General features: G+C 39.3%; 1 protein-coding gene across 3 annotated transcripts in view; it reads right to left on the bottom strand.

Moving 5' to 3' along the window:
* Positions 1–24,803, bottom strand: part of NR5A2 (nuclear receptor subfamily 5 group A member 2) — a 258,807-nt gene that overhangs the window by 201,042 nt on the left and 32,962 nt on the right. For 2 of the 3 annotated variants that reach the window (XM_030207288.1, XM_030207290.1), the window contains 3 exons: positions 21,353–21,471; positions 12,614–12,755; positions 7,691–8,337 (listed from right to left, as the gene is read on the bottom strand). In XM_030207288.1, the coding sequence (XP_030063148.1) occupies positions 7,691–8,337; positions 12,614–12,755; positions 21,353–21,471 (908 nt within the window). Of the gene's footprint in view, positions 1–7,690; positions 8,338–12,613; positions 12,756–21,352; positions 21,472–21,841; positions 21,878–24,803 lie in introns of those variants that run through there. The other variant, XM_030207289.1, reaches the window with a different exon arrangement.

Raw genomic sequence — 24,803 nt, 5'->3', positions numbered from 1 at the left:
AACCCAATTTCACTCAAAGTTATAGATTTGTTAACATTCCTTCCCAATGAACCGAACTGATTCTTTGTGACTTGTCTTTTTCCATAGGTGTTCCCATGACTCAGGCCCTGACTACAGGATCCTTAATGTCTTAGGTAAGTATTACAGAAAAGTGTTCCTTAAGCTAAGAACTCAGACCAGAAAACCATATACCCTTAGTTCCCAGTAGACTTGTAGCACTCCCTCCCCTCACTATCCTCATAAAGATGTCAGAAGTGTGTTGTGTATCCACTGAAGTCCTCTGGCTGTGTCTTTTCCTTGCTTGACCTGGACTTTGGTCTTGCCTGGACGTTGTGGCCCAGTTCAGTGAAGTCCAGTCTGTTCCTCAGTAATGTGCTACTATCCTATCTATAATAACTTAAAGGAAAGAAACCTTAACTCCATATTCTCTCAGGTAAAATTTTCTATTCTAGGGCTTAATTACCAAAATCAATGGGTAACAAAAGACATTTTAATTGCATTGCCCTGTCTGAGTTTCCTATATTGTATACTATTCCGTAAAGTCTCGAAGAGCACAGGTTTTAGCACACAGCATATCACAAACCCTGTGACATGTCATGCCAAACATAATAAATTTCCTTTACATTTTACCGATCTAGGAATTAAATAGCACCATTCGCCATGAATATTTAATTCTTTTACTAAGTATCAATTAAGACAAAAACTCTTAAAATTTCTCACTAACAGCCCAAAAACACACAGGGTTCGATATTCAGCCGGCAGTGGGCAGCAAAATTTGCTGTCAAATGCTGGCGTTAAACCCAGATATTCAATGCTGGGCCATTTCCGGCATCCAGCATTGAATATGCGGGTTTATTTGGCCACTAAAAAGTTAACCGATTAAGGCAATATTCTGCGCTAACCAGTAAACTTTTTAGCGGTCAAAAATAGGCCTGCTGTTTAAGCGTGGGCGTTCTCCTTATATTCACGGGGTCTTTTCTAGGCTCCTGTAATTGAGCTCCTGCATTTGGAGCTGACATTACGGTTGGCTTTCCTCTCCTTTTTTGTTATGTATGTTCCACACCACGTTGAGTTTTGATCACTATCCGACGTGTAACCTTTTTGTTTTGTTTTTACAGTGGTATCCCTAGGCCTGAAAGAGTATCCATGTATTGTGAACCCGGTATCCCCTGAAAAAATCTTTTGGTGAAACAGGTCCGTTGAGTTCTGGTCGCCATTCGGGAGAACTTTATACGTCAAGCTCAGACAGTCAAGTTAAGCTGAATTTTGATTTATTTTGTTCAAAGTTTATACGTTTGGCAGTACATTGCACTGGTTACACAGTGATTATTTTCTTTTCCTTTTTTGTCTTTTTTTAATTGCATATGAGAAAACAATATTTAAAAATATAATCAAGAGATGTGAACAATTTTTTCTGACCTAAGTGGTTGGTTGGGGGTTTTTGACCGATGATTATAGAAAACAGGCACCAGACGAGAATTGTCTAATTGCCGTAGACCTGCTGTGGCAAGTCATTTTTTTCTGAGGTCTTTTTCCCCCTATGTTTTGTTTAAAGTGGTGTGAATCACATTTTGAATTTTGCTCACTCTGTGTGTTGTACCATTGAGGTTTATTTCGAGTGAGATTTCCCCCTTTGCATACATTACTGTGATATACTTATTCCCTATCAACCATTCCACTGCCTCCGTTCATCCACTGATCATCTTCTATGCATCCCATCTCCTTCTGCACTTCACCTTTTTCTCTCTCGTGACACTGCTTTCAGTTATTTAGGCCCCAAACTTTGGAACTCTCTCCCCTCTGCCCTCAGAGCCCCAACGCCTACAAAGTCCTTTAAAGCACTATTAAAATACCTTCTCTGAATCTTAAACCTGCATTCCTATCTACCATTTTTCTTTCCCCTTGATTTCCTTGTTCCCAGTCTCTGCCCTTTATCCACCCCACCCCTTTCCCCCTTTTCTCAGCACAGTACGGATTACTTCTTTCATTTGTGTAAACTGCTTAGTCATCTTTTCAGGCTCTATTTTGTGGTATATCAAGTGCGCAGAATCAATATCAATCAATCAATCAACAAATAAATAAAAGTGAAGATGGTGGCAATCAGCATGGTATCTCAATTCAAGAGAACAGAAGGCAAACACAGAGGATCTCTCAGGAAGAGAAAAGGATTGGTATCTGCCTTCATTTTCTAGGGGCCCAATATTAAAAGTGATGTAATGGCTGTTGACAGGTTAAATCTCACATAAGCGGCTATTCATGAATATTCAATGGGAGATAACCAGGTATATCTGCTGAATATTCATGGTTAGCACATAACTGGGAGCTGGCTATTTCAGGGGCGAATCAAACTTAGGACTCGATATTCAGTACTAACTGGGCAAGGTAAGCACATAAATAGGACTGCATAAACAGCAATAAATAGATAAATAAATAAATAAATAAATAAATAAATAAATAAATAAATAAGCAAGCTGTTCTATCTGTATGCGCTAGCTGATAGCCGGTTAGTGCTGAATATCATCTTAACTGGTTATCGGCTGGTGGCCAAAAATGAAACCGGATATTCAATACTGGTCGCCGAAAAACTACCCGTCACTGGATATCCAGGTTCAGCGCCAACAGCAAGCTTAGAACTGTGGTGCCCGCCACTGGCTGAAAATCGGGAGGTAGATTTTTATAAACTTCACAGTCTAGGACCCATTCATAAAATTATTCTCAGATTGTTCGGCAGGCGATTTATACATTGAGTCAAGGCTATTTTGGGATTCAATAATATTGAGTATTATCTGTATAATTTTCAATTAATTGACCCTGAGGACACAAGATCTTGCAATTTTTTATTGCAAACATTTAAGAAGATGACCAGCTGATTCATAATAAAGCTCAAAGCCCTTGTGTTTCCTGGGCAATGAGTTGAATTCTGAGAATGGTTTGCAGACTATGGGAGACAAAGATACTAGGCTGAGATTTTACAGGTCTCCACATCAGCCAAGAAAGTCACCTTTGCACATCTGCAGTCTTTCATAAATTCCCTGCGTTGTATTTATCTATACATTTTCTGCTGTCACTCTAGGCATTAGACACTGCCAGTACAGGATAACGGTCACCTCCTCACTCATGTGCGAGAATTTTCCCAGGGAGAACAATGGTATGTCATGCTGCACCTCTCTTAAGCTGTGCCCTCAGCCTGTACTCCAGTGCTACAGGAATCACTGAGTTTGGCAGTGTATTGTCAAGGAGCTTGTGCTACTGTGACACAGCTAGGTAAATGGTGTCATCAGGAATGACACCTTCTTTGAACATTTCCCTACTGCTGTTTCCCTAGCAGCCTTGGGCTAAAGATTAAAGGAAATGAAAGTGATATTCCGGTCCAATAACCCAGTGGTGCAGATATCAATGCATATTAAAGTCCCTGTAGCATGATATCACTGCATGCTCTAGGCCAGTGTTTCCCAAGTCAGTCCTGCAGTACCCCCTTGTCAGTCAGGTTTTCAGGATATCCACAATCAATATGCATGAAAGAGATTTCCATACAATGGAGGCAATGTTTAATCTCATGCATATTCATTGTGGATATCCTGACAACCTGGCTGGCAAGAGGGTACTCCAGGGCTGAATTGGGAAACACTGATTTAGGCATGTCCATGATCTGTGGAATGAACTAAATGGCCTACCCTCCCACATCCATCAGTTTCATTTCAGATGGTTGGCACCTGGAGTGAATAACAGGAAACGAAAGCTGTACTGGAGTTTGGTTGGAACCTGACCTCTATGACCTACTAGAGTGACTGCTAGTCCCTGCAACATATTGATTGATTAGGATTTATTTAACACCTTTTTGAAGAAATTCACCTAAGACAGTGTGTAGTAGGAATAAGTTTGACTTAGGCAATATGCGATTAGGGCAGTAAAACACATTCCAATAACAGTACACACTATAACATGGCATGCTACTTTCAGCTATTTGTTGTGGGAGAGGAGAGAGGGTATTGGGAAGCAGGTCATGCTATATCATGTTACATCATTTTTTTACAGACCAACAAAAAGAGAGTCCAAATCTTCCGCAAAAAACATAAAACAACAAAGAGAGCGGAAGAGAACCAAAATAGACCAGACAACAACCACAAAGGGTAAGAGCACCAAAAAAGTTTTATTAGGGCCCAACATGGTCCGTGTTTCGGCCAAACGGCCTTCTTCAGGGGTCTGGATAGATACCAATTTATGCAGGATTGGATTTATTAATTTGATATACCGCAATTTACATCGGTGTCTAAGTGGTTTACGATGATCAAACACTAAGAAACTTGTCCTCAAAGGGGGTAATTCCTTAAGAAGGAACTTTGTTGTAGGCTGTTGAGATCATTGAAGGTCTCTGAAAATCTTCTCAAGAGGTGCCCATCTCCTCCCCAGTGTGACTTTCTGAAACAGTAGCTGGCTGGGCCTCCTTCTCCCAGTCTCTCTCTTTCTCTGTTAAGTCTCTGCTGGCTGGAACCTGGAAAGATTTTCAGAGACCTTCAATGATCTCAACAGCGTACAACAAAGTGCCTTCTTAAGGAATTACCCCCTTTGAGGACAAGTTTCATAGTGTTTGATCATGGTAAACCACTTAGACACCGATGTAAATTGCGGTATATCAAATTAATAAATCCAATCCTGCATAAATTGGTATCTACCCAGACCCCTGAAGAAGGCCGTTTGGCCGAAACACGGACCGTGTTGGGCCCTAATAAAATTTTTTTGGTGCTTTTACCCATTGTGGTTGTTGTCTGGTCTATTTTGGTTCTCTTCCGCTCTCTTTGTTGTTTTACATCGTTTTTTATGCATTAAAACCTCAACATTTTATAATTAATGTTTAAGGCCTAACTGTACATTTAATACATTTATTAGTTTGTAGAATTCTTTCACAGATAATTACATCAGTCATTACAGACTAAATGTAAATCATCCATGTTCTCTCACACTCATTCTAGAAATGTGGTACCAGTCTTCTTTAAGGTGCCGTATTTGAATTATTTCACCCACTTTAAGCAGTACAGTAACATCTAGAGAACTCCTAAACTTCAGTATAGTATTTTTAACAGCAGGTCTGTTGATTTTTTTTTATGCACTCTGTAAGATCCCTAATTGAAAGAATACTGCAAAAGATTCCTTTCATCAGCTCTGTTAGTTAGATTTCCTGCTTTGATAACTGTATGAGCAAAATCTCAGCCACTTCAAGCTACCCAATTACATTTGATTAGTTAGTCTAAATAATATAATAGCCTTTCAGCACCCAGAAGAAAGGAAAACCAACGAGCTCCTTTACTATTATATCTCATTAAAAACTAATTGATATCACTGTTTAACATGACAAAACATGATAATCTACCTTTTAGAATCAATGCACCATTCCTTCATTAAACAAATAGACATTAAAAGAGATGAAATGTACGTTACTGCAACTGCATTACAAACATACACAGGCTGCTATATAGTGAGAGAAAATCATAAAGCCACTCTTTCTTAGAATCTATTTCCAATTCATTCAGAAAGCAAATTCCAGACAATATTGTTTAAACAGAGTTGGAGTTTCATTTAAAACAATTGGAAAACTCCATCCTAAAAGCTACAGTGCTTCTTAAAATGTGTATCATACCTTGCTAAGCTCTGGGACAGCTTAAGTAATAGGTGAGAGTATTGCAGCTCTGGTGCAGTGCCAAGTCTTTCTAAAGATGAAGTAACGAAAATGGTCCATGATATATGCTAAAGTTAGGTCTGGTTGATTAGAACAGTCCTGGGGGACCATCTAGTCAGGTTTTCAGGATATCCCTAATGAATATGCATTAAATACTTCTTTGAGCTTTCTTGATTTCACTCTGATTACACTTGTAAAATTACTTTCTCACTGTAATCACTATAATTGTTTATCCCAAACTTTTATTCATATTTTTTATATTTAACAATATATTCATTGACACTATTGCATCAACCTATACCTTTCAAAAAAAAAAAAAAAAATATATCCTCATCCTTACATTCATGCATACCCACACTCACTCTTAACACAAGCAGTGTGTATTGACCGTACAGTTTCTCTAATCATGTCATAACGCACTGTGAAAACCTTCTTTACATTCAACTCCAAGAAGTGTTTTTTGAGTCAATCAAGTCACTTCGTAATAATGTCCCACATGTGCTACATGGGCAAAACCTAGGGAAAAAGTTGGTTAAAGCTAAAGAACAACAACAAATAGAGCCCCCAGGACATTACCGTTGTAGTGGGTGCAGATACTGTCCCCATGCCATAGAGACGCAATGGATACAGATCCCCAACCAACACAAACCTCGCTGGTTCTATTTAAAAACTAGAACCGATTGCAACTCGAGTGTAGTAATTTATGCCCTCAAGTGCCCCTGCAATTTCATATACATAGGCCAGACAGTTAAAAAGATAAAACATCGATTGGCTCAGCATTTGTGCAACATAAAACTGAAAAAAATCGGAACTCCACTAATGGACCATTAGGTAAATGCAAGTCATTCCATGCAAGATCTAAAATTTGTGGCTTTGGCAGAATTTGCCAATAATCAGAAAGGCAATACACTATGCAAAATGATGAGATTAGAACAAAGATTGATATTTGAATGGCGTACTGTGACCCCGCGGGGGTTAAACAAAGAGGTAGAATGGGTGGGCCTATTGCCATGACGTATATCCGCTAGTGATCAAAATTGGATTGCAGGAAACGAATAGGCAAGGCGCTGGAGAACGCCATAGCGCCATTTTGCTCCTGTTCCTGAAGCGAGTTCCCTCCGGGGCGGGCCTGTAGGATAAAGCATCTACAAATATAGTATATAAGGTAAGAGAGATTTATAAAACTTTCAGAAGATTGTTGTAAGATAGAGAGTAGATAAACTTTAAAAGCCTTGCTTGATTATTATGTTACAGTCATAACCTCTGACGACGCAAAATCGCGAAACACATTTGTGTAGAGTGAGAGCGGATACAACCCATACCTCCGAAGGGAGGCGAATTTTGAGACTAAGCAGGTGCCTTGAGAGGTTCGAGTTCTTGGGAAAAGAGATTGCAACAATAAACAACAGAACAGAAAGTTGGAAGCAGAAGGAATTGTGTGTAATGACAAGCTCTGGACATGGCAGTACAGTGAAAAGATAAGAGAGAAAGGAGATGTATAAGAGATTGCCTCTTTAAAGAAAGTAGCACATGTGAGACATTATTAAGAAGTGACTTTATTGACTCAAAAAACACTTCTTGGAGTTGAATATAAAGAAGGTTTTCACAGTGTGTTATAATGTTATTAGAGAAACTGTACGGTCAATACACACTGCTTGTGTTAAGAGTGAGTGTGGGTATGCATGAAAGTAAGGATGAGGATATTTTTAAAAAAAAAGGTGTAGGTTGATGCAATAGTGTCAATGAATATATTGTTAAATATAAAAATATAAATAAAAGTTTGGGATAAAATGTTATTGTGATTACAGTGAGAAAGTAATGAATATGCATGAGATAGATTTGCATATAATAAAGGTGAGAAGCATGCAAATCTGTGTCATGCATATTCATTAGGGCTATATCCAACCGACTAGTGGTCCCCCAGGGCAGGTTTGAGAAGTCCATCATAGTAAATCATCAAAACTAAACAATTACTTTGCAAAGTCAATCATTAGATATCATTAGGTTATAACTTACCTTAAGTTCTCGAAAGAAGATGCTACTTCTTGCCCACTCAACAATAGAGAAGAGGGTTTGGTCGGCCATTTTACACATTAGCCCAAATGTATTGAGCTTATCATGCTTGCTTCTATTGGCTTGCTCTTGCTGCAGATAGGCCAGGATCTTTCCTTGGACTTGTGGTTCATCTGGCTCACACTTCAAGAGTTCCAATATCAGGTGTGGAATACTTGCTGGAGAGCTAGTCTGGTAACTATCCATGTATGAATAGCCCATAATTGACTCTGGAGAACTTGTGTAAGGATCTGGGTATTCAGATTTGATAGCGCGGCTTGGAAAGTGGCCGTATGTTTGGTAACCTTGCAGACTGCCATGAGGAGGCATTGTCATGCTGATTGGAGAAGTTACAAAGGGACTTCGGTCATAGTCTGTTGGAGGCAAGGCAGTATGGTTCAGAGGTAGGCCTTTGGAGGCAGAGTGGATATTTTGGATTGCAGAGGATATTGTCAGGTCTGTGGGCATTGTTTGAATCACCTGAGTCATGGCTTCCAGTTTCAGTCCATTTGCTCGAATTAGGGCCTTCTTTTGCTGCTTCAGTGCTCTGTCTCGCTTATACATTGGTCCAAACTTGTTTCGGCCCCCACGCATTCGATCAGCTCTTACAGCTGTCAAAGAAAAAAAGGCAGGAAAAACTGACACAAGAATCTTTCTCTGTTGTTAGATAATCCTGTTTAACATAACAAACTTTACCGTTGTAAATTAATAACTATAGTGTCATTAGAAAATTTCATTCATTATGATCACAATTTGCCACCATGGGAATGTCCTAAGAAAAATGCCAACACTAGTTATAGAATGCATGCTGTGTGGACTTTAATTGGCCACTAGTGTCAGGAATAAGCCTAATATTTTTGAGTTTGGAGAGTGCTTTGTGCTATCCAAGTCTCATGAGAATCGAAAAACTGCAGTAGACAGGTTCTGGAATATTTATTTTTATAGCAAGTACATCTTGTCTGTAAAGGTAAAGGTAGTTTCCTGTATGCAAGTTCCAAGTTATGAATGACTTATGGGGGCCACTAATTGTGTGATGGTTTCTTGGCAGACTGTTAGCACATGATTTGCCATCGCCTTCCCCAACTATCTTTATCCCCCAGCTGAGATTGAGTACTCATTTACCAAATGAAAATGGATGGATGGGTTGAGTTGGCCAAAGGCTGACTTTCTAATACAAATTTCAGTGCAGGATTTGAACTCAGGACACAGATGCAAGCGACCTACCAACTGCACCACAGGATCTTAATCTTGTCAGTATAAAATATAAATTCAATGCACCAAGGTGACAACAAAATTATCACATATAAGGATACAATTTTGAAAAATGGTAATTTTTTCTTCTCAGTGTGCTTACCTTGATCACTGTTCAGCCATTATATAAACATGGATACATTTGTGGATATATGTTACCTTTATGTATAATAAAGAAATCTGCACAAAAACTGCCAGCTCATCACTTTTCATGCCAAAAGAGATCTGATTTAGAACTTATTGACATTGCCACAGTTTCTAATATCCAAGGAATTAAAAGTAATTAAAACAAATCCAGCTCAACAGCTGCCTTGGGAGCCATTTTAATGGTCTCTGTCACAGCAGTATCCGTCACTGTGGTGCATATCTAAGAGGCAAGTGAACGGCTCTCACCGAGCACACCTTGGCCAATGGCAAATAGACAGAAACAGGGCCCTTTGACAGAGTGGTGACATGTGAGACTGCTGAGATTTCTCCTGGAGGTAAAGTTCAGGAGCTTTTTATCTTAGGGATTAGTGTAACATTAAAAATGTATGACAAGTCCTAGGTTTACATCACACATTATCAAAAAGACTTTAACAATTAATGATTTTTCAGCCTGCGTGATAATTTATTCACTAGAAAGTAGACTCTAGATAGACAGATACACATTGCTGTTCAGGAAACAAATACATCTCTGCTGTTTTGAGCAATATGAAGATTTAACTTTTCAGTTCAAAGAAGATCAGTTGTACAGATTAACTGAGAAAAATGTTAAATAGAGAGACCTTTTCAATAGCATTAAAAATGACATGCTTGTTTGTTGCTTAAATCCATTCCAACAGTTAAAATGTAATAAAACATCATTTACAGGTACATTACTGCAACTCTAATTTAATGAAAAGTAGGGTTTAGATGAGTGTACAGAATCATGAAATGATTCAATAATATATTTAAAGCAATAGCAATGACATGTTACCACCACTATTACCCCATCTTGTTGTACGCAGACCTATGTCATTACCAAACATATTAAAACAAATGTAGAGACTATGTAGTCAGAATTTGGTTTGCAAAGTATAGTAAAATGTAATGATGTATCTGTACTTTTATCTATATGTACGTGAATATCAATTTTAAGTAGGGCACCGTAGATTTTGCCATTAAATCTCCTAATTGATCTGAGCTTTGCATATTTAGCAGCAAACCAATACATCACATGTGAAAAAAAAAGAACACACACGCTATCAACGGAGCCTTAATTTTTTGTTTTTGCTGATAAAGAATGAATCATCTTTCTCACTTGTTGATGTACACTTTTCAGATCCGTTTGTGCCTATAGGAGACAATCCTCTATTTTTGCACATTAGATGAGATGGAACAGAACATGTGAAAGCTGCACTGGAAAATTTACTCGGAGAGCTGGTAACTTTGCTGATTTTTTCTTACCATTGTTTCTGACTACCCTACTATAGCACGATTTATAAAAAGACACATTTGTTCCTGTGGATTGAAAGATGTGTATTCTTTCTTTAGGCCAAATAAGATAAATTCCAAAAGAACAAATATATCTGCTGGTGAATTATGAGAACTGTCCACAGTATTAAGTAGAACATAGGCTAACAATTTTTAATTTGTCTCTTTGTAATTTGGCAATGATAGTTACAGCTGTGCCTGCAAGAGAGAAGATAGGTCAAGAGAAAAGAGAGGATATAAAGACTTAGGGCCCTGTTTACTAAGCTGCGTTATAGGCGCGTTAACCTTTTTAACGTGCGTTAACCAGGTACGTGCGTTAACCGTGTACATGCCTACAATATCCTTATAGGTGCCTACACAGTTAGCACACGCGCTAATTATAAAAACACTAACGCGCCTTAGTAAACAGGGCCCTTAAGGAAGAAAAACATTGTATATTGGGGTATTTCCAAAACTATACAGTAAAGACTGCAAATGGTTCAAAATGTAGCAGTCTGGTTAATCTTTTTTTTTTTTTAAGTCTGATACAATTACTTCATTTTTCATACTATTACATTGCCTTCCGGTGGAGGCAAAAGAACTTTATAAACTATATTCTTTGATATTTCAAAATCCTGTACGGTATGATCCCTCAACACACGTTATAACTTATTTGTAGACCTAGGATTAATTCACTATACTCATGCCGTGACTCGGTTGTCCATATCATTTCCATGTCCTAAGGACATTGTTTCAAAGAAAATGTTTCCATCCTTATTTTCCTATCAAGCAGCAAACAATTGGACCAGTCTGCCTAGAGAAATTAGGTTTTTATCTATGATGTATTTATAAAAGCGATAAAAACATTCTTATTTCATAAATATCTGCTTCTAAGATAGGAGTATGAATTTTCGATATGACGTCTAAATCCTATTTTGGATGTTTTGCTGAAAACATTCAAAAAACAAGTGGCGAACATATTGATTTTTGAACCAGAAAAAAAGGTCTGTCTTTTTGTTTCAAAAATAGCCATTTGCTAGATGTTTTTGTGCTCAGTGTGTCTATCTTTTTGGACCACTACAAAAAAAAAAGTCCAACAGAAAAACGCACAAAAAAACAGCCATTCGGATGTATGGGGGGCAGCGTTCTTAATAGACTGGCCACAGAGACATCTCAGCAGAGCAGTGGGGTATCCTAGGGGGTGCTGCAACAGACTTCACATAAAAAGTCCCAGGTACACATCTCCCCTCCTTATATTGTATGAGGAGCCCTCTAAACCCCACCAAAAATCTACTGTACACAACTGCAAACCACCAAATAGCCCTTATGTGTGCAGATGTCACCTATATTTGGGTACAGAAAATTTTTGGTAGGTATTGGATGGCTCACACTTTCCACCACAAGTTTAACAGCTAGAGTGGGATATAGGCCTGGGTTTCCTTTTCTACAGTGCACTGCACCGAGCACTAGGATACTCCAGGGACCTGTTTGCTGCTCTAATAGGACTGGCCATAACATCTGAAGCTGTCCTTGAGGCTGGTATGTACTGTTTCTTTCACATCTTTGGGGGTGGGAGGGGGTTAGTGACTATTAGGGGAATAAGAGAGTCGTGACTTAAATCACTCCAGTGGTCATTTAAAGCACCTTTTTGTGACTTATTTGAGATTGAAACAGGTCTAGACCAAATCTTCAAACTTTTAGCCATTGTTCCATTATGGCAGAAAAACATCCAAGTTTTGGGAACGGCCGATCCCACCTCCAACACCCCCCTCGACATGCCTCTTGTGATTTGGATGCACTGCACATGAACTGCATAGAAAAACATCTTAAAAATGGGTTTCAAAAATAGTGATTTAGACGTTTTGGCAAAAAAAAAAAGTCAATCTGCCACTTTGTGCCACTTTTGCTTAGACATTTTCTATTTTGAAAATGAGCCCCTTAGTATTCTATTTTATCATGTTGGTGTTGCTGAATTTTTACTGTTATTAGGAATATTTTAAGTGAATTCTAGCATCATTTGTATTCTGTAACTATCCTAGATTAATGATCTAGCTTCTCTTGTTTGTAATCCGCTTTGAACCTTTATTGGCAAACAGCGGAATATAAAAGCTATAACTATAACTATCAAAGTAGTTTTTTTCTGGTACCTAAAATCCTTCCTGTAAGTTACTGACTGGTGTATATTTCCTGGTTTATTCTTACCTTCTAGCTTCATTCCCACGCTTAGACATTTCTGAAATCGACAGTAAGGACAACGTTTTCTTTGTGTCTTGTCAATCTGGCAGCTCTGATTCTCTATACATGTGTACCTTTTGTTGTTCTGCACTGTTCGCTTGAAGAAGCCCTAAGGACAAACCGGATAACAAGATGCATTATGTTTCATGAGACAAATGTTTCATTGGTTTGTTTTTTATTATTATTATTTTTATTTGTATTTTGGGGCAATGGTTTTCAGTGCTTGTGCTTTACCATTCAAGACTTGGTGATCATGTGTTTTATATTTTGTTTCAGCCAAACATGTTCCATGCATGTCAGGCCATACTGTAGCAGAGTTTTGCTGACATTTTGTACTGTGTGCACTGAGGGTTCCCCCAAATCTCATTGAGAAAATAAGAACATAAGATAAGCTGTGATGAGTTGGACCAAGGTCCATTGGGCACAGCAACCTGTCTCTGACAGTGGCCAATCCGAGTCACAAGTACCCGACTGATTCCAAAAAGTAGATCTGTTTCTCATAAACATTTCTTAAATGTACTTGCCGAATAATTTTATATGAACTTTTTCTCCAGAAACTTGTCCAAACCTCTTCTGAACCCCACAATTCTAGTCACTTGGAGTGTGCAGCCCTGGGGCATAGCCAGACCTCAAGGTAGGAGGGGGCCAGAGCCCACGGTGTGGGGGGGGGGGGAGGCACCTTTTGGTCGTGACCCCGCTGCTGCCCCCTCCGCTGACCACTGCCGCCACTGTACATCTTGGCTGGCAGGGGTCCCCAACCCTCACCAGCTGAAGCACCGTCACCACAAATACCTTGGCCAGCTTGGATCCCCAACCCCTGCCAGTTGAAGACTTCATCCAACGCTGTTCTCCGGTGCTGCCACATTGCCTGCCCTGCTCTCTCTTCCTCTCACATCTGGCATGCTTCTTTTAGTGAAACTGAGCGTGCTAAACGTGAGGGGAAGAGAGAGCAGGGCAGGCAATGCGGCGCCGCCATCGCAGACCAGTGCTGGACGAAGTCTTCAGCTGGCAAGGGTTGGAGACCCCCGCCAGCCAACAAGGGGCCCAGAGAAAATTTGGGGGACCAGACCCCCGTGACCCCACCTAGCTATGCCACTGGTGCAGCCAGCTTGTATACACAAACCAGGACTTAAAAGCCACCTACTTCATTATTGACTGCAGTTACAGTGGTTTATATCTGAGGGTACTCTACACATAAAAATTACATATTATATTGGTGGAATATTGGTGAAATACTGGTGAAACAACTGTTGGTTAAAGCACTTTTTTGAAGTAGGTGGCTTTTAAGTCCTGGTTTGTGTATACAAGCAGTTGAATGTTACCAGAGACATTGATATTGTGAATTCGTTTACTGGTGCAGCCAGAACATTTTGATTTGTGTTATTTCCGGTGTCGTTTGCAAGAATGAACATTGTTTTCATTTATTTTATTTTCTCATCATGAAAGTGATGTTGTTAAGAATGCACACTCTGTTGGAAAGAAAGTGCACTCTTTTGAAGGAACTCTTGCTTGGATTCTATATATGGTGCCTAGAGTTGCATGCCAAAATTTGAAAATATTCCTAAGATGCATGTGTAACTTATTTGGCCGATGAGACAATTAATGGCAATAATTGGGTGCTAACAAGCAATTGATGTTAACTGACACCCATTAAAATTTGCGCATGCATCTAGCTGAAGGCTTTTTTATAAGGCATGGTGCCTAACTCTAATAGCGTATAACTCAAAAGGGGGCATGGCCATGGGCGTGTCAGGGGCATTCTGAAAACGTATGAGCGTTGTTACAGAACACTGCCTCAGAACGCCTAACTTACAGTGCCTTGAGTGAATTCCTTCAAAAAGGCAGTAAATAAATCCTAATAAATAAATAAATAACTTGAGTGCCAGCATTTACACCAGATTTCAGCAGACAAAAGTCTGGTGCCCAAAGTTCGGCACAGGAATTAGCACTACATGTGATTCTATAAAGGGCGTGCGTTTAGTGTTAATTTTTTCCAGTGCTGAATTTTGAGCACCATTTATAAAATTGGCTCCTCTGTGAACAGTGTATACTCTTTCAAAAGGCTATTGATAGCACACAAAAAAACCATGCAATTTTGCCAATGACATGAAACAATAAGGAAAACGTTGTTGACATTTCCTATGTTATTTCAAATGAATGCACACCCCTACTAGCCACCTTGCCCACATCCTCCCGCAACAGGTTCTAGAGCTTTATCGTGTCCTGAGTGGAAAAAAAGAAGACGCTTTTAATGATCTGATTTCAATCTGATGGTCATTAGTTTTGTTTGTGTGATGTTTGAAAGGTTAAACAACCATTCCCTATGTAACCATTCACTCAGCTCATGTTTTTATAAACTTCTAGCCTACCCTCTAGCGTACTGAGGGTGGGGCAGTGGAGGCAGTCTGCCCCTGGTGAAGCAGCAAGGCAGGGGCGTAGTCAGACAACAGATTTTGGGTGGGTCTAGGCAAGAAGTGGGTGGGCACCAAGCATTCACCCCCACCCCCAACCACCACCAAAAAAAATCTCAGCTGGCAGGAAAATGCTTCTTTCCACCTTGGAAGTCTGCAGCAGGCATGCGCTGAAAACTGAGCATGCGCAGGTGCCAGTATTATGGACAGTAGCATTTTTGTTACTATCAGGGGGAAGTCTTCAGCTGGCGGAGCTTGGAATCCCCACCAGCTACCGCTAAACGTGTGCTACTGTTGGTTGGCCCTGAGCCCTAAGTGGGTGGACCATGGTTAAGGGGGTGCACTGAGCAGTTGTATGGCCTGTCGGTTTTATCAACTTCCTGTTCCAGGGCAGGGGATTGGCAGAGTCAACAGCCATGCAACTGCTCAGTGCACCTCCCTTGCTCAGAGGAGAAGGTGTGCTCTGCTCATGGGAGGGGTGTGTTCTGCCCTAGGTGGCAACCTGAGGGTCCTTTACCAAGCTGCGGTAAAAAGAGCCCTGCGGTACAGTCTGTTTATGTATGCTTTCCAAAAATACTAGGACTAGGGGGCATGCGGTGAAGCTACAAAGTAGTAAATTTAAAACGAATCGGAGAAACTTTTCTTCACTCAACATGTAATTAAACTCTGGAATTTGTTGCTGGAAAATGTGGTAAAGGCGGTTAGCTTAGCGGAGTTTTAAAAAGGTTTGGACGGCTTCCTAAAGGAAAAGTCCATAGACCATTATTAAATTGGACTTGGGGAAAATCCACTATTTCTGGGATAAGCAGTATAAAATGTTTAGTACTTTTTGGGGATTGGCCACCGTTGGAAACAGGATGCTGGGCTTGATGGACCTTTGGTCTGTCCCAGTATGGCAACACTTATGTACTTATGAGAGGGGCTGTTTACCCAACCAGGGCCCTTTTTCCTGCAGTGGTTAAAAAGCAGTGGTGTACCAAGGGCAGGGCAGTGGGGGTGGTCTGCTCCGGGTGCACACTACAAGAGGGTGCAGGGAAGAGTCGCGCAGCTATCGGCTCTGCTGGTTCTCTGCTGCCTCTGATGTTACTTCCGGGAAAGGGAACTGGTGGAGCCGACAGTCACACAACTGCTCCCTGCACCCCCAGGAGGTGATGCGCCGGGAGGGGTGATGCGCAGCGGCGATCCTCCCCATGTGGTAGCCAACATAGGAACGTCACTGGTAAAAAGCCCCTAAAAGAAAAATAGCCATGCAGTAAGGAATCATGCAGCAGGGAGCACTTACCGTCACCTACTGAGGTGACAGTAAGGGCTCCCGTGGTAACCTGGCAGTAACTGGGCAGCACATGGTGCTGCCCGATTAACACTGGATTAGCAGTAAAATTTACAAAAATATTTTTTGTTGCACCAGAAACGGGACATGCTCGAGGCGGAACTACCGCTGGTGGCCTCGTTGGGCCGGCGGTGGTTCCGGGTTACTGCGTGGGAACCCTTTAGTAAAAAGGCCCCCAAGGTAGGTAAGCCACTGATCCTATCTCCTATCAGTCATCTTTTCTCCAATATGAAGAGCCCAAATGTGATCAACATTTCTTCATACAGGAGGTGTTCCATCCCCCTTTATCATTTTTATTGTCCTTCTCTGAACTTTTTCTAGTTACATTATATCCTTTTCGATATGGAGTGTCCAGAACTGCATGCAACACTTAAGGTGAAGTTGCACCAGTAACCTGTACAGAGGTATAATGGAATTTTCATAGTAACATATAGTAGATGACGGCAGAAAAAGACCTGCACGATCCATCCAGTCTGCCCAACAAGATAAACTCATATGTGCTACATTTTGTCTATACCCTACCTTGATTTGTACCTGTCCTCTTCAGGGCACAGACCGTATAAGTCTGCCCAGCACTATCCCTGCCTCCCAACCACCAGCCCTGCCTCCCACCACCGGCTCTGGCAAAGACCGTATAAGTCTGCCCAGCATTATCCCCGCCTCCCAACCACCAGCCCCGGCACAGACCGCATAAGTCTGCCCAGCACTATCCCCGTCTCCCAACGACCAGCCCCGCCTCCCACCACCGGCTCTGCCACCCAATCTCGGCTAAGCTCCTGAGGATCCATTCCTTCTGAACAGGATTCCTTTATGTTTATCCCACGCATGTTTGAATTCCGTTACCGTTTTCATTTCCACCACCTCCCGCGAATTTTCAGTTTTGTTCTCTGTCTCTAAAATGTATTTGTATTTTAGCAGCTGTGGCTGGGCTGAAAATCTCAAAGTATTATCCTCAGTGACTCCAAGATCTTTTCTTTAGGGGTGACTCGTAATTCAGAACCCTCATATTGCGCCTGAAAAATCGGCGCCAATTAAAGGCACGCTTAGCTATCACGCATAACAATTTGGGGGTGTGGTTAGGGGGTGTTCCTGGATTTTATACATGTTGATACAGAATCATGCCTAAGTGCGTCTAATTTAGGCCTGCTTATAGGTTCCTAATTGCAGGCGCCTACACTTAGGTGCAGCTTATTGCTAAGCGCAGTTCTATAAAAGACGCTTACTCTTTATAGAATCGCGCTAAGCATGACATATTATTGGCGCTGATTTTTCGGCGCTACTTATAGAATTTACCCCTTTTTATGAAATGTTAAACAGAACAGACATGACTAGAAACTTTCTCATCCTTATGGGTCAGATCTATGAAAATATTTTTCCTTTTGTGTCTATGGGGAAAATGTTGTTTTCTTTTGTTTGTTTCTATTGTTTTGTCTTTGATTCAATAAAATGAGTTGTTATTTTATGCTTGAATGTTTTATTGTACTCTGTATAACACAGGCATATTAGACATGGATAAATAAAACAAGTAATACAGAAATGAGTGCGCATGACTTTTCGGCTGCTGTTTTGTAAGCCGCACTGTAGGTGCACTAGCGTTTTTAGTGTGCGCTAATGCTAGAGACACCCATATATTCCTCTGGGTGTCTCTAGCACTAGTGTGCACTAAAAATGCTAGCACACCTTAGTAAACAGAACCCTTAGTGATCAAAAATCACCCTCTGACGGTGCTCAGTGGTTTTGCGGAGTGATGTATTATATTGCAGTTGGATTGATGTATCATTGTGTATTTCAAGATCTAATAAAGATTTATTTGAAAAAAAAAATCACCCTCAGATGATAATTTTTTATGACTGTTGTTAAATATACCTATTATTTAGAAATCAAATATCATCATTACCATATGTTGATTTGGACTATGTGAAGACAACTTTAGAAAATGTGTTGAAAAATGATACGTCTGTCAAGGTGCCTCTTTAAATTTCATAATGAAACAGTGCATGTGATTGCAAAGTGCCTGAAGATGAATTTGTATGAAAAATGCATTGTATTTTATCGTACTATGTGATATCATTGTTTATTATGCGTGCTAAATCAATGTTGTAACAAACAATAATGAAACAGTTCTTAAATGTTTCTAGCCTTATGTATACAACTCGAAATTCAAGGTAAAGTATGCCCAATGAAATCCAAATACAGTACAGTCTCAGTTATACGACCTTCGCTAATCCAACCATCCGGCATATCTGACAGACCTCCTCCACCCCCCCCCCCCCCCCCCCCCCCCCCGGTGACGTCATCGTGTCTCTTTCCATTTTCCAGCGTAGCACAGAGGGAAGTTTCACACTGAGACAATTTGTTTCAGACCTGGGACCCTGCTTTTACAGCAAAACTGCACCGTTCTGACCCAGGACCCTGATTTTACAGCCTTTGTTTATGCATTGTTTGAGGGGTTACCATTGTTTACAGTCTTTTCACTTCTCCGACAATGGGCCGGTCCCAGTTAGTTGGATAATTAAGACTCTACTGTAACTTAATTGCTAAAAACCACAATGTAAACATTGGCTATTGAACAAGGGGTGGCTTTATCATGCAAAATCCAGCTGCACTCCTTTAGTGATATTATGAAAAATGTATGTATTGCAGTTTAGTATGATTGGTATTACTGAGAAAGCTATTTAAAATAATCTTCACCTACAAAATTCAGAATTCATCCTTTTCTTATTTGCTATACTCAGTACCACTTTGAATGAAATCATGATCCAGTGAAACAACAAATCTAGGAAGCCAGTGGTGATGCTGCTAATGATGGTGAGGGAAGGCAACAATTGTGATGGTGAGGGATAGAGGTAGAGGGAGGGTTGAGTAGTACTCATTTGGGATCCCTGATCTGAGTTACCAAGTAAATTTGAATCAAAACATAAATATAAAATACATCTATTGAAAATCTTTGCTAGATTTAATTTTAAAATAAACAATGTTGTAATTATGTCTTAACAAATTATAATATATGTATTACCATATTATCAAGTTTACTCACTGGTGCCACTGCGGCCCAGGGATCTTTATTCAGAGGGTCTCTGGTCCAATGGTCCTAGGCCCCGGATTCATGGGATAGAGTGTCTCTGGCTCAGGAGTCTCAGGTTAGAGGGTCTCTAGTCTGGGTATCCTAAGCTCAAGGGTGCTGGGTAGGGATCCTGGTTTCAAGGATCATGAGACAGAGTGTCTGTGGCTCAGGAGTCCAGGTCAGACTTGACCATGATCTAAGGTCTCAAGTCTGAGGATCTAGACCAGAGACTTGATTTTTAAATTTCAGTTTCAATGGGTAGAGCTTTGAGTTAAAATTAACTTTGTCTCAAACTATAAAATGAAGTATTAACATTTAATGCTGGATTTTTAGCACACATTTAACTTTATTATCATTTTAGCATACTAGGTTTTAGTGTATATTTTAGACTACCATGCATCATGTATATCATTAGCCTAATTCATTGGCAGTAATGCTTATTATTTATGCTATATGTAAATAAATGCTAATTTTTAGCACTGACCTTTTAAGATCAAGTTTATTATATCGGTCCATAGGTTAATTGTTTTACTTGCTGAATTGTTACTTTCATGTTGGCTATAAATACCTTGAAAAACATTAACAGAATGCCATAAATTTTACAAAGAAAAAGGGATAGCACTAGATTTAAATATTGATTATGAGAATTAAAGCTCTAGATACCAGAGCTTTGTATTGACTGTTGCAGTTTTAGCATCTACGATGATGTAGTTTAACTTCCAAGTTATACATAATTTTTGTACTGATCAGATTTGCACTGCAGCAGAAGGAACATAGGTTTAAATATAGCCCCTCTTTAGTCAAATGACATAGACATTGCTTTGAATTTATATTCACGTCTATATTTCCTTATCAAGGATTAGTTTTGTCACCATATTTATCATTGGCTATCACATGCTATTCGGCATAGCATGTTATATATACTACCATACAATATTACCTATGAAGATTCCTCATAATTTAACAAATCCCTCTGTCCGTCATTTAGATTGTTTCCATAAATAGATTCTTATGACAATTTGTTCTTTTATTTGGAAATTATATTCTTGATTTATGCAGGGTACAAATTCCACTAGATTTAGTTTTAAAGTGGAAAAGGTTTATAACTGTATGTCATACAATATAAATCTCTTTTTTCATATTGGTGAGAAAAATATCTTAGCATTGTCATCATATTTGATAATGTATAATTAAAGAATATTTGCACAGCTAATCTGTCTTTTCCCCCTATGGAAATAATGATATATAGGTGCATCAGTCAGCTGGGATTATTTGGAATAAAAATCTTTTTTTGGTCATGTTTTGGCACCAAAACTATGTAAAAGCTGAACTGTTTTCTAGTTCAATGTCAAAAAGCTAAATGTTTTTAATAATTTAGTAGTTATTTAAAATAAAACAGTAAGACTTTTCTTTTTTAAACATGTGATGTTTTCTCCATTTTATAAGCAGTTGATATGTTCAAAAACATTTTTACTGCTGTGAACTTAAATAAACCAGGGTGTCTCCATCCAAGTTATCATAGGAGCCCTGTATGAACACCACATTGAAACATGTGACGGATGGATATAGCATGACAAACAGGAGACTAAACTCAAGTAAAGATTTCTTCAAAAAGATGCAAACCTTTTATGCAAAAATGTTAAAAAAAGAGTATGTAATAAAGTGTATTTAAAAAGAAAGCAACAATGTTAGCAAACAAGAAAGTATAGTCTGATGAATAGATAACATTATTTCATTAAATAAATTATTGTTGTGCTCCCATAAATTATGGATGTCTCTCCAGGAACTGAGAGATGCATTTTCTAAAAGTACAGCTTTTCCTTTTAATAAATTAAAAAGAAGGAAAATTTAACTAATATTTCAAAACTGCTTTCTTTCATATTGAACAAATAGAGTCAAACCTTGCAGCTTTCACAAGTAAGCAGTCCATAATGATATCCGGACACCTTGTCTCCACAGACTGGACAAAGTTCTTCTAAATCTTCGTCATAGGAGTAATTCAACATTTTAAACTGAGATACTGGAAAAAAAAAAGTACATTAGATTGTAGTATTTGTATCAGTTTCAAAAGCATCTGAAACAGTGAGAACATTACAATAGCTTTGGGGACTCAATTCAGGTATGACCCTAATAGAAATTTGGTCTCCCCCATTGGTAAATACATAACTTTCATTCTAAGCACACTATCATATTTTAACTTTCTGCAAAATCTAGGAATTAGGAATTCTTACTGAGTGAACCTATTTAAATATTATTTAAATCACCTTGCCCAGATGAGACATCTTGGAATACACAGTTTATGAGAAGAAATGGGGAATATTAGACTTCATGAATCTAATCTTAACCAAATAGGTTTTCATTTAGGTCTTAGTTCTTAAGGAATAGTTTACCTTAATTTTGAATCTTCATATACTCTGGGTAATTAGTAGAGCCGCTTTTTCCAAACGCTATGCCACAGTTTATTACTACCTTTGTTATAAGAGACCAAAGCAATTCTGGTCAACCCTACTCCGAAGTATATAAGGTTGGAGCACTCAGAATGCAAATGTTCAGTTATCAAACGTTAGGTGCATAAACTTTAGCACTCTGACTACCTATAACACAATTGCACTGATTTCTTTCCTTTCCCTCTCAGATTATTATTATCTTGAAAATGAATGTGTTTTCTAGCACTTATTTCATGCAAGTTGGTTTTCAACTTCAGCATCATGCGATTAGCGGCAACACCTCATTGCCAAATAAACAAATGCCACGGGAAAAGAAATTATATAGCCTTCTGGAAAGGAAAAAAAAACTTAATTTGCCATCAACCTTCACCAGCACTTTAATTCAAAGCTGCTAAATTACGACAAATAAGTCCGAATTGCAGCTAACATCCACAGTTTGAACATACGTCCTTGGTCGTAAACTGTCCACTCCCCATAAACAAAAATAATCTGTCTGATAAACGTTCCAGTTATTATACAAAACAAAACAACCTGTTAAAGTAAAAAATTCTCTTCTCAAAACCTTTGCTTCTTGCTTCACGCCCAAACTTCAAAGAATGAGTGTCGCGCTGGAAACCAGAACGAAGGAAACTCCAAGGAGCGCTACGGAAATGAATGAATTTTGGATTATGAATCCGGATTAGGTGAACAAGGGACAGGATACTCGAGCAGGTCCCCAGCGCTCCACCGAGGGAAGTACAAGACCAGGGCGGCTTCTCTTTCCATTCATCAATCACATCCCCGGTTAACTGGGCCAGGCAGTGGGGTACACACGCTTTCATCTGTTTCCTAAATCTTACACCTGTCAAAGTTAGAGTCCCTCCTGTGAATCCTGAGATAGGGAAGGATGATTAGTGTCCCCTGTCTCTCTTTCCTCCTCCTCCCTCCCAGCAAACCCCCAAGAGTTTCGGAAATTGTCCAGACACTGAAAAAAACTCAGAGTTATGTGGAGTTATGGGTCATATGAAACAGAATTAAGAAAGTTAGGTCGTAGAAGCAGTTAGAGATATTAGTGAATTAATTTTTGTAATAAATCTCTCTCTCTCTCTCTCTCTCTCTCTCTCTCTCTCTCTCTCACACACACACACACACACACACACACACACACACACACACATATCTGATGTCCTATTGGTCTGGTTATGGTCAAGCCTTTTTATTTTTACACCAGTACTTAAAGAAGTAATTGCAAAATGGACTTCGATGTATGAATCAAATTACTGCAACCACAGTCGTGAACATGGTTTGGTGAAGAATATAAATCTGCCTGTTTGACAACTTTACTCCTGAAATGTCATGTTCTGGCCACTGATAATTTGTATTTTGCTCTAGGCAATAGGAAAAAGTCCCTATTCCTTACATGAGTAATAAAAGGCAAATTACAACAGCAGTTGCTGGGAGGAATCGGAGGAAGTGGGTCATTATTTTGACAATGCAGCAGGCTCCATACCTCAGGAAATGATACTAGCACTGAAAAGATCAAACCTCGTATGCTTAAAAGGGTTAGCACCGAAAAAGCTACTACAGATTCTCCTGTATTTTTCTATAGACCGGCAGTGAGCTCTGATTTCATTCACCAGGAAGAAAAAGTTCCTCTCAGCTCACTAGTTTCTTGGGTAGACTCTAACTTAAGCATGAGCCTACATATAAAGATACATAAAATAAAAACGAGCATTGATGTCGCAAATATATGTTCCCTTACCATTTCCCAAGGAGTTTGTCTTTAGCCATTAAATGGAAAACAGGGTCCACATATCGCCTTAATTTCTAGACCGTAGAAACATAATGGACGTGCCAATTTGCTGAGGTGGAAAGGAGAATTTCAACAGTGTTCAGAATCTTTATCGAGCTGACCAAAGTAGGAAAAGTTTAAAATTGGGAAATAATTTACATTTTGTTTGTAAAACTGAAAGCAACGCCGTGACGCTTTCTAACATCTGAACTCTTGCTGCCGGCAGAACTCAGTAGAAGTATCAGGAGCAGACTAAAAGCAAAAATCCCGAATTCCGGAAATATAATTAATTTGTCATTCTTAGATAATGGCTACGTATTCAAAAGGAAAAACCCCATTATTTTATTGAATTTGAAGGGAAAGAACATAGCTGGGCCAAACTGATGCGATCCTGAAGAGAGAGAGTGAACTCCGGGTTCACTGTTTCGTAGCCGAAAACAACAACCAATGCAAATTTCAAATCCCATTAGGAAGTGAGCTTGCTGGAAGGTAAAGACTTTTCCCTTCAAGTTCAGAATATCAATAAGCTATTTGGAACTTTATTTTTAGGCTTGTTTTATCTTGGAAAACAACATTTTCATCTCTCTTTTGTCTTTCAAGAAGCCCAAACCAGCAGAGGAAAAGAAATATAAGAAACTATAAAGAAAGAAAGAAAGAAAGAAATACCTCAAAGGAAAAAAAAGGCCATGCAAATTCACATTAATTGTTATGTCCGGGGATCACGAATTGTTATTATTAGTAGTTTATTAGTAGTATTAGTATTATATTATTAATATTATTTTATTACGGATCGCTTAATCTTTATCTCAATATTTTAAAAGGATCAACCCAGACAGTGTTCGGAACTCCAAGCATGAAGATATCAGAAACTTAACAGCCCTGCCAGCTACATTGCTGAACATCCGATCGCGCGGGTGACTTCTGCCTGGCATTCGCGACCCCTCTCTTAACTCAAACTCTTGAACCATTTAATGGAATCCAGATCTAGAGCAGTTTTTTTTTCTTCCATGAATATCATCAGAATAGAGTCATCTGAGTGTATTTATTTTCCACTCAGCAATCACGAGTAAGGAAAACATAGGGGACTGCAAATTCCCCCATGCATCTCGGATTGAAGACTGCATCAACTTTTTG

This window comes from Microcaecilia unicolor, chromosome 6 (assembly GCF_901765095.1).
Source record: "Microcaecilia unicolor chromosome 6, aMicUni1.1, whole genome shotgun sequence".
In the NCBI taxonomy this organism is placed as follows: Eukaryota; Metazoa; Chordata; class Amphibia; order Gymnophiona; family Siphonopidae; genus Microcaecilia; species Microcaecilia unicolor.
This window is presented reverse-complemented; position numbering and strand designations above follow the sequence as displayed.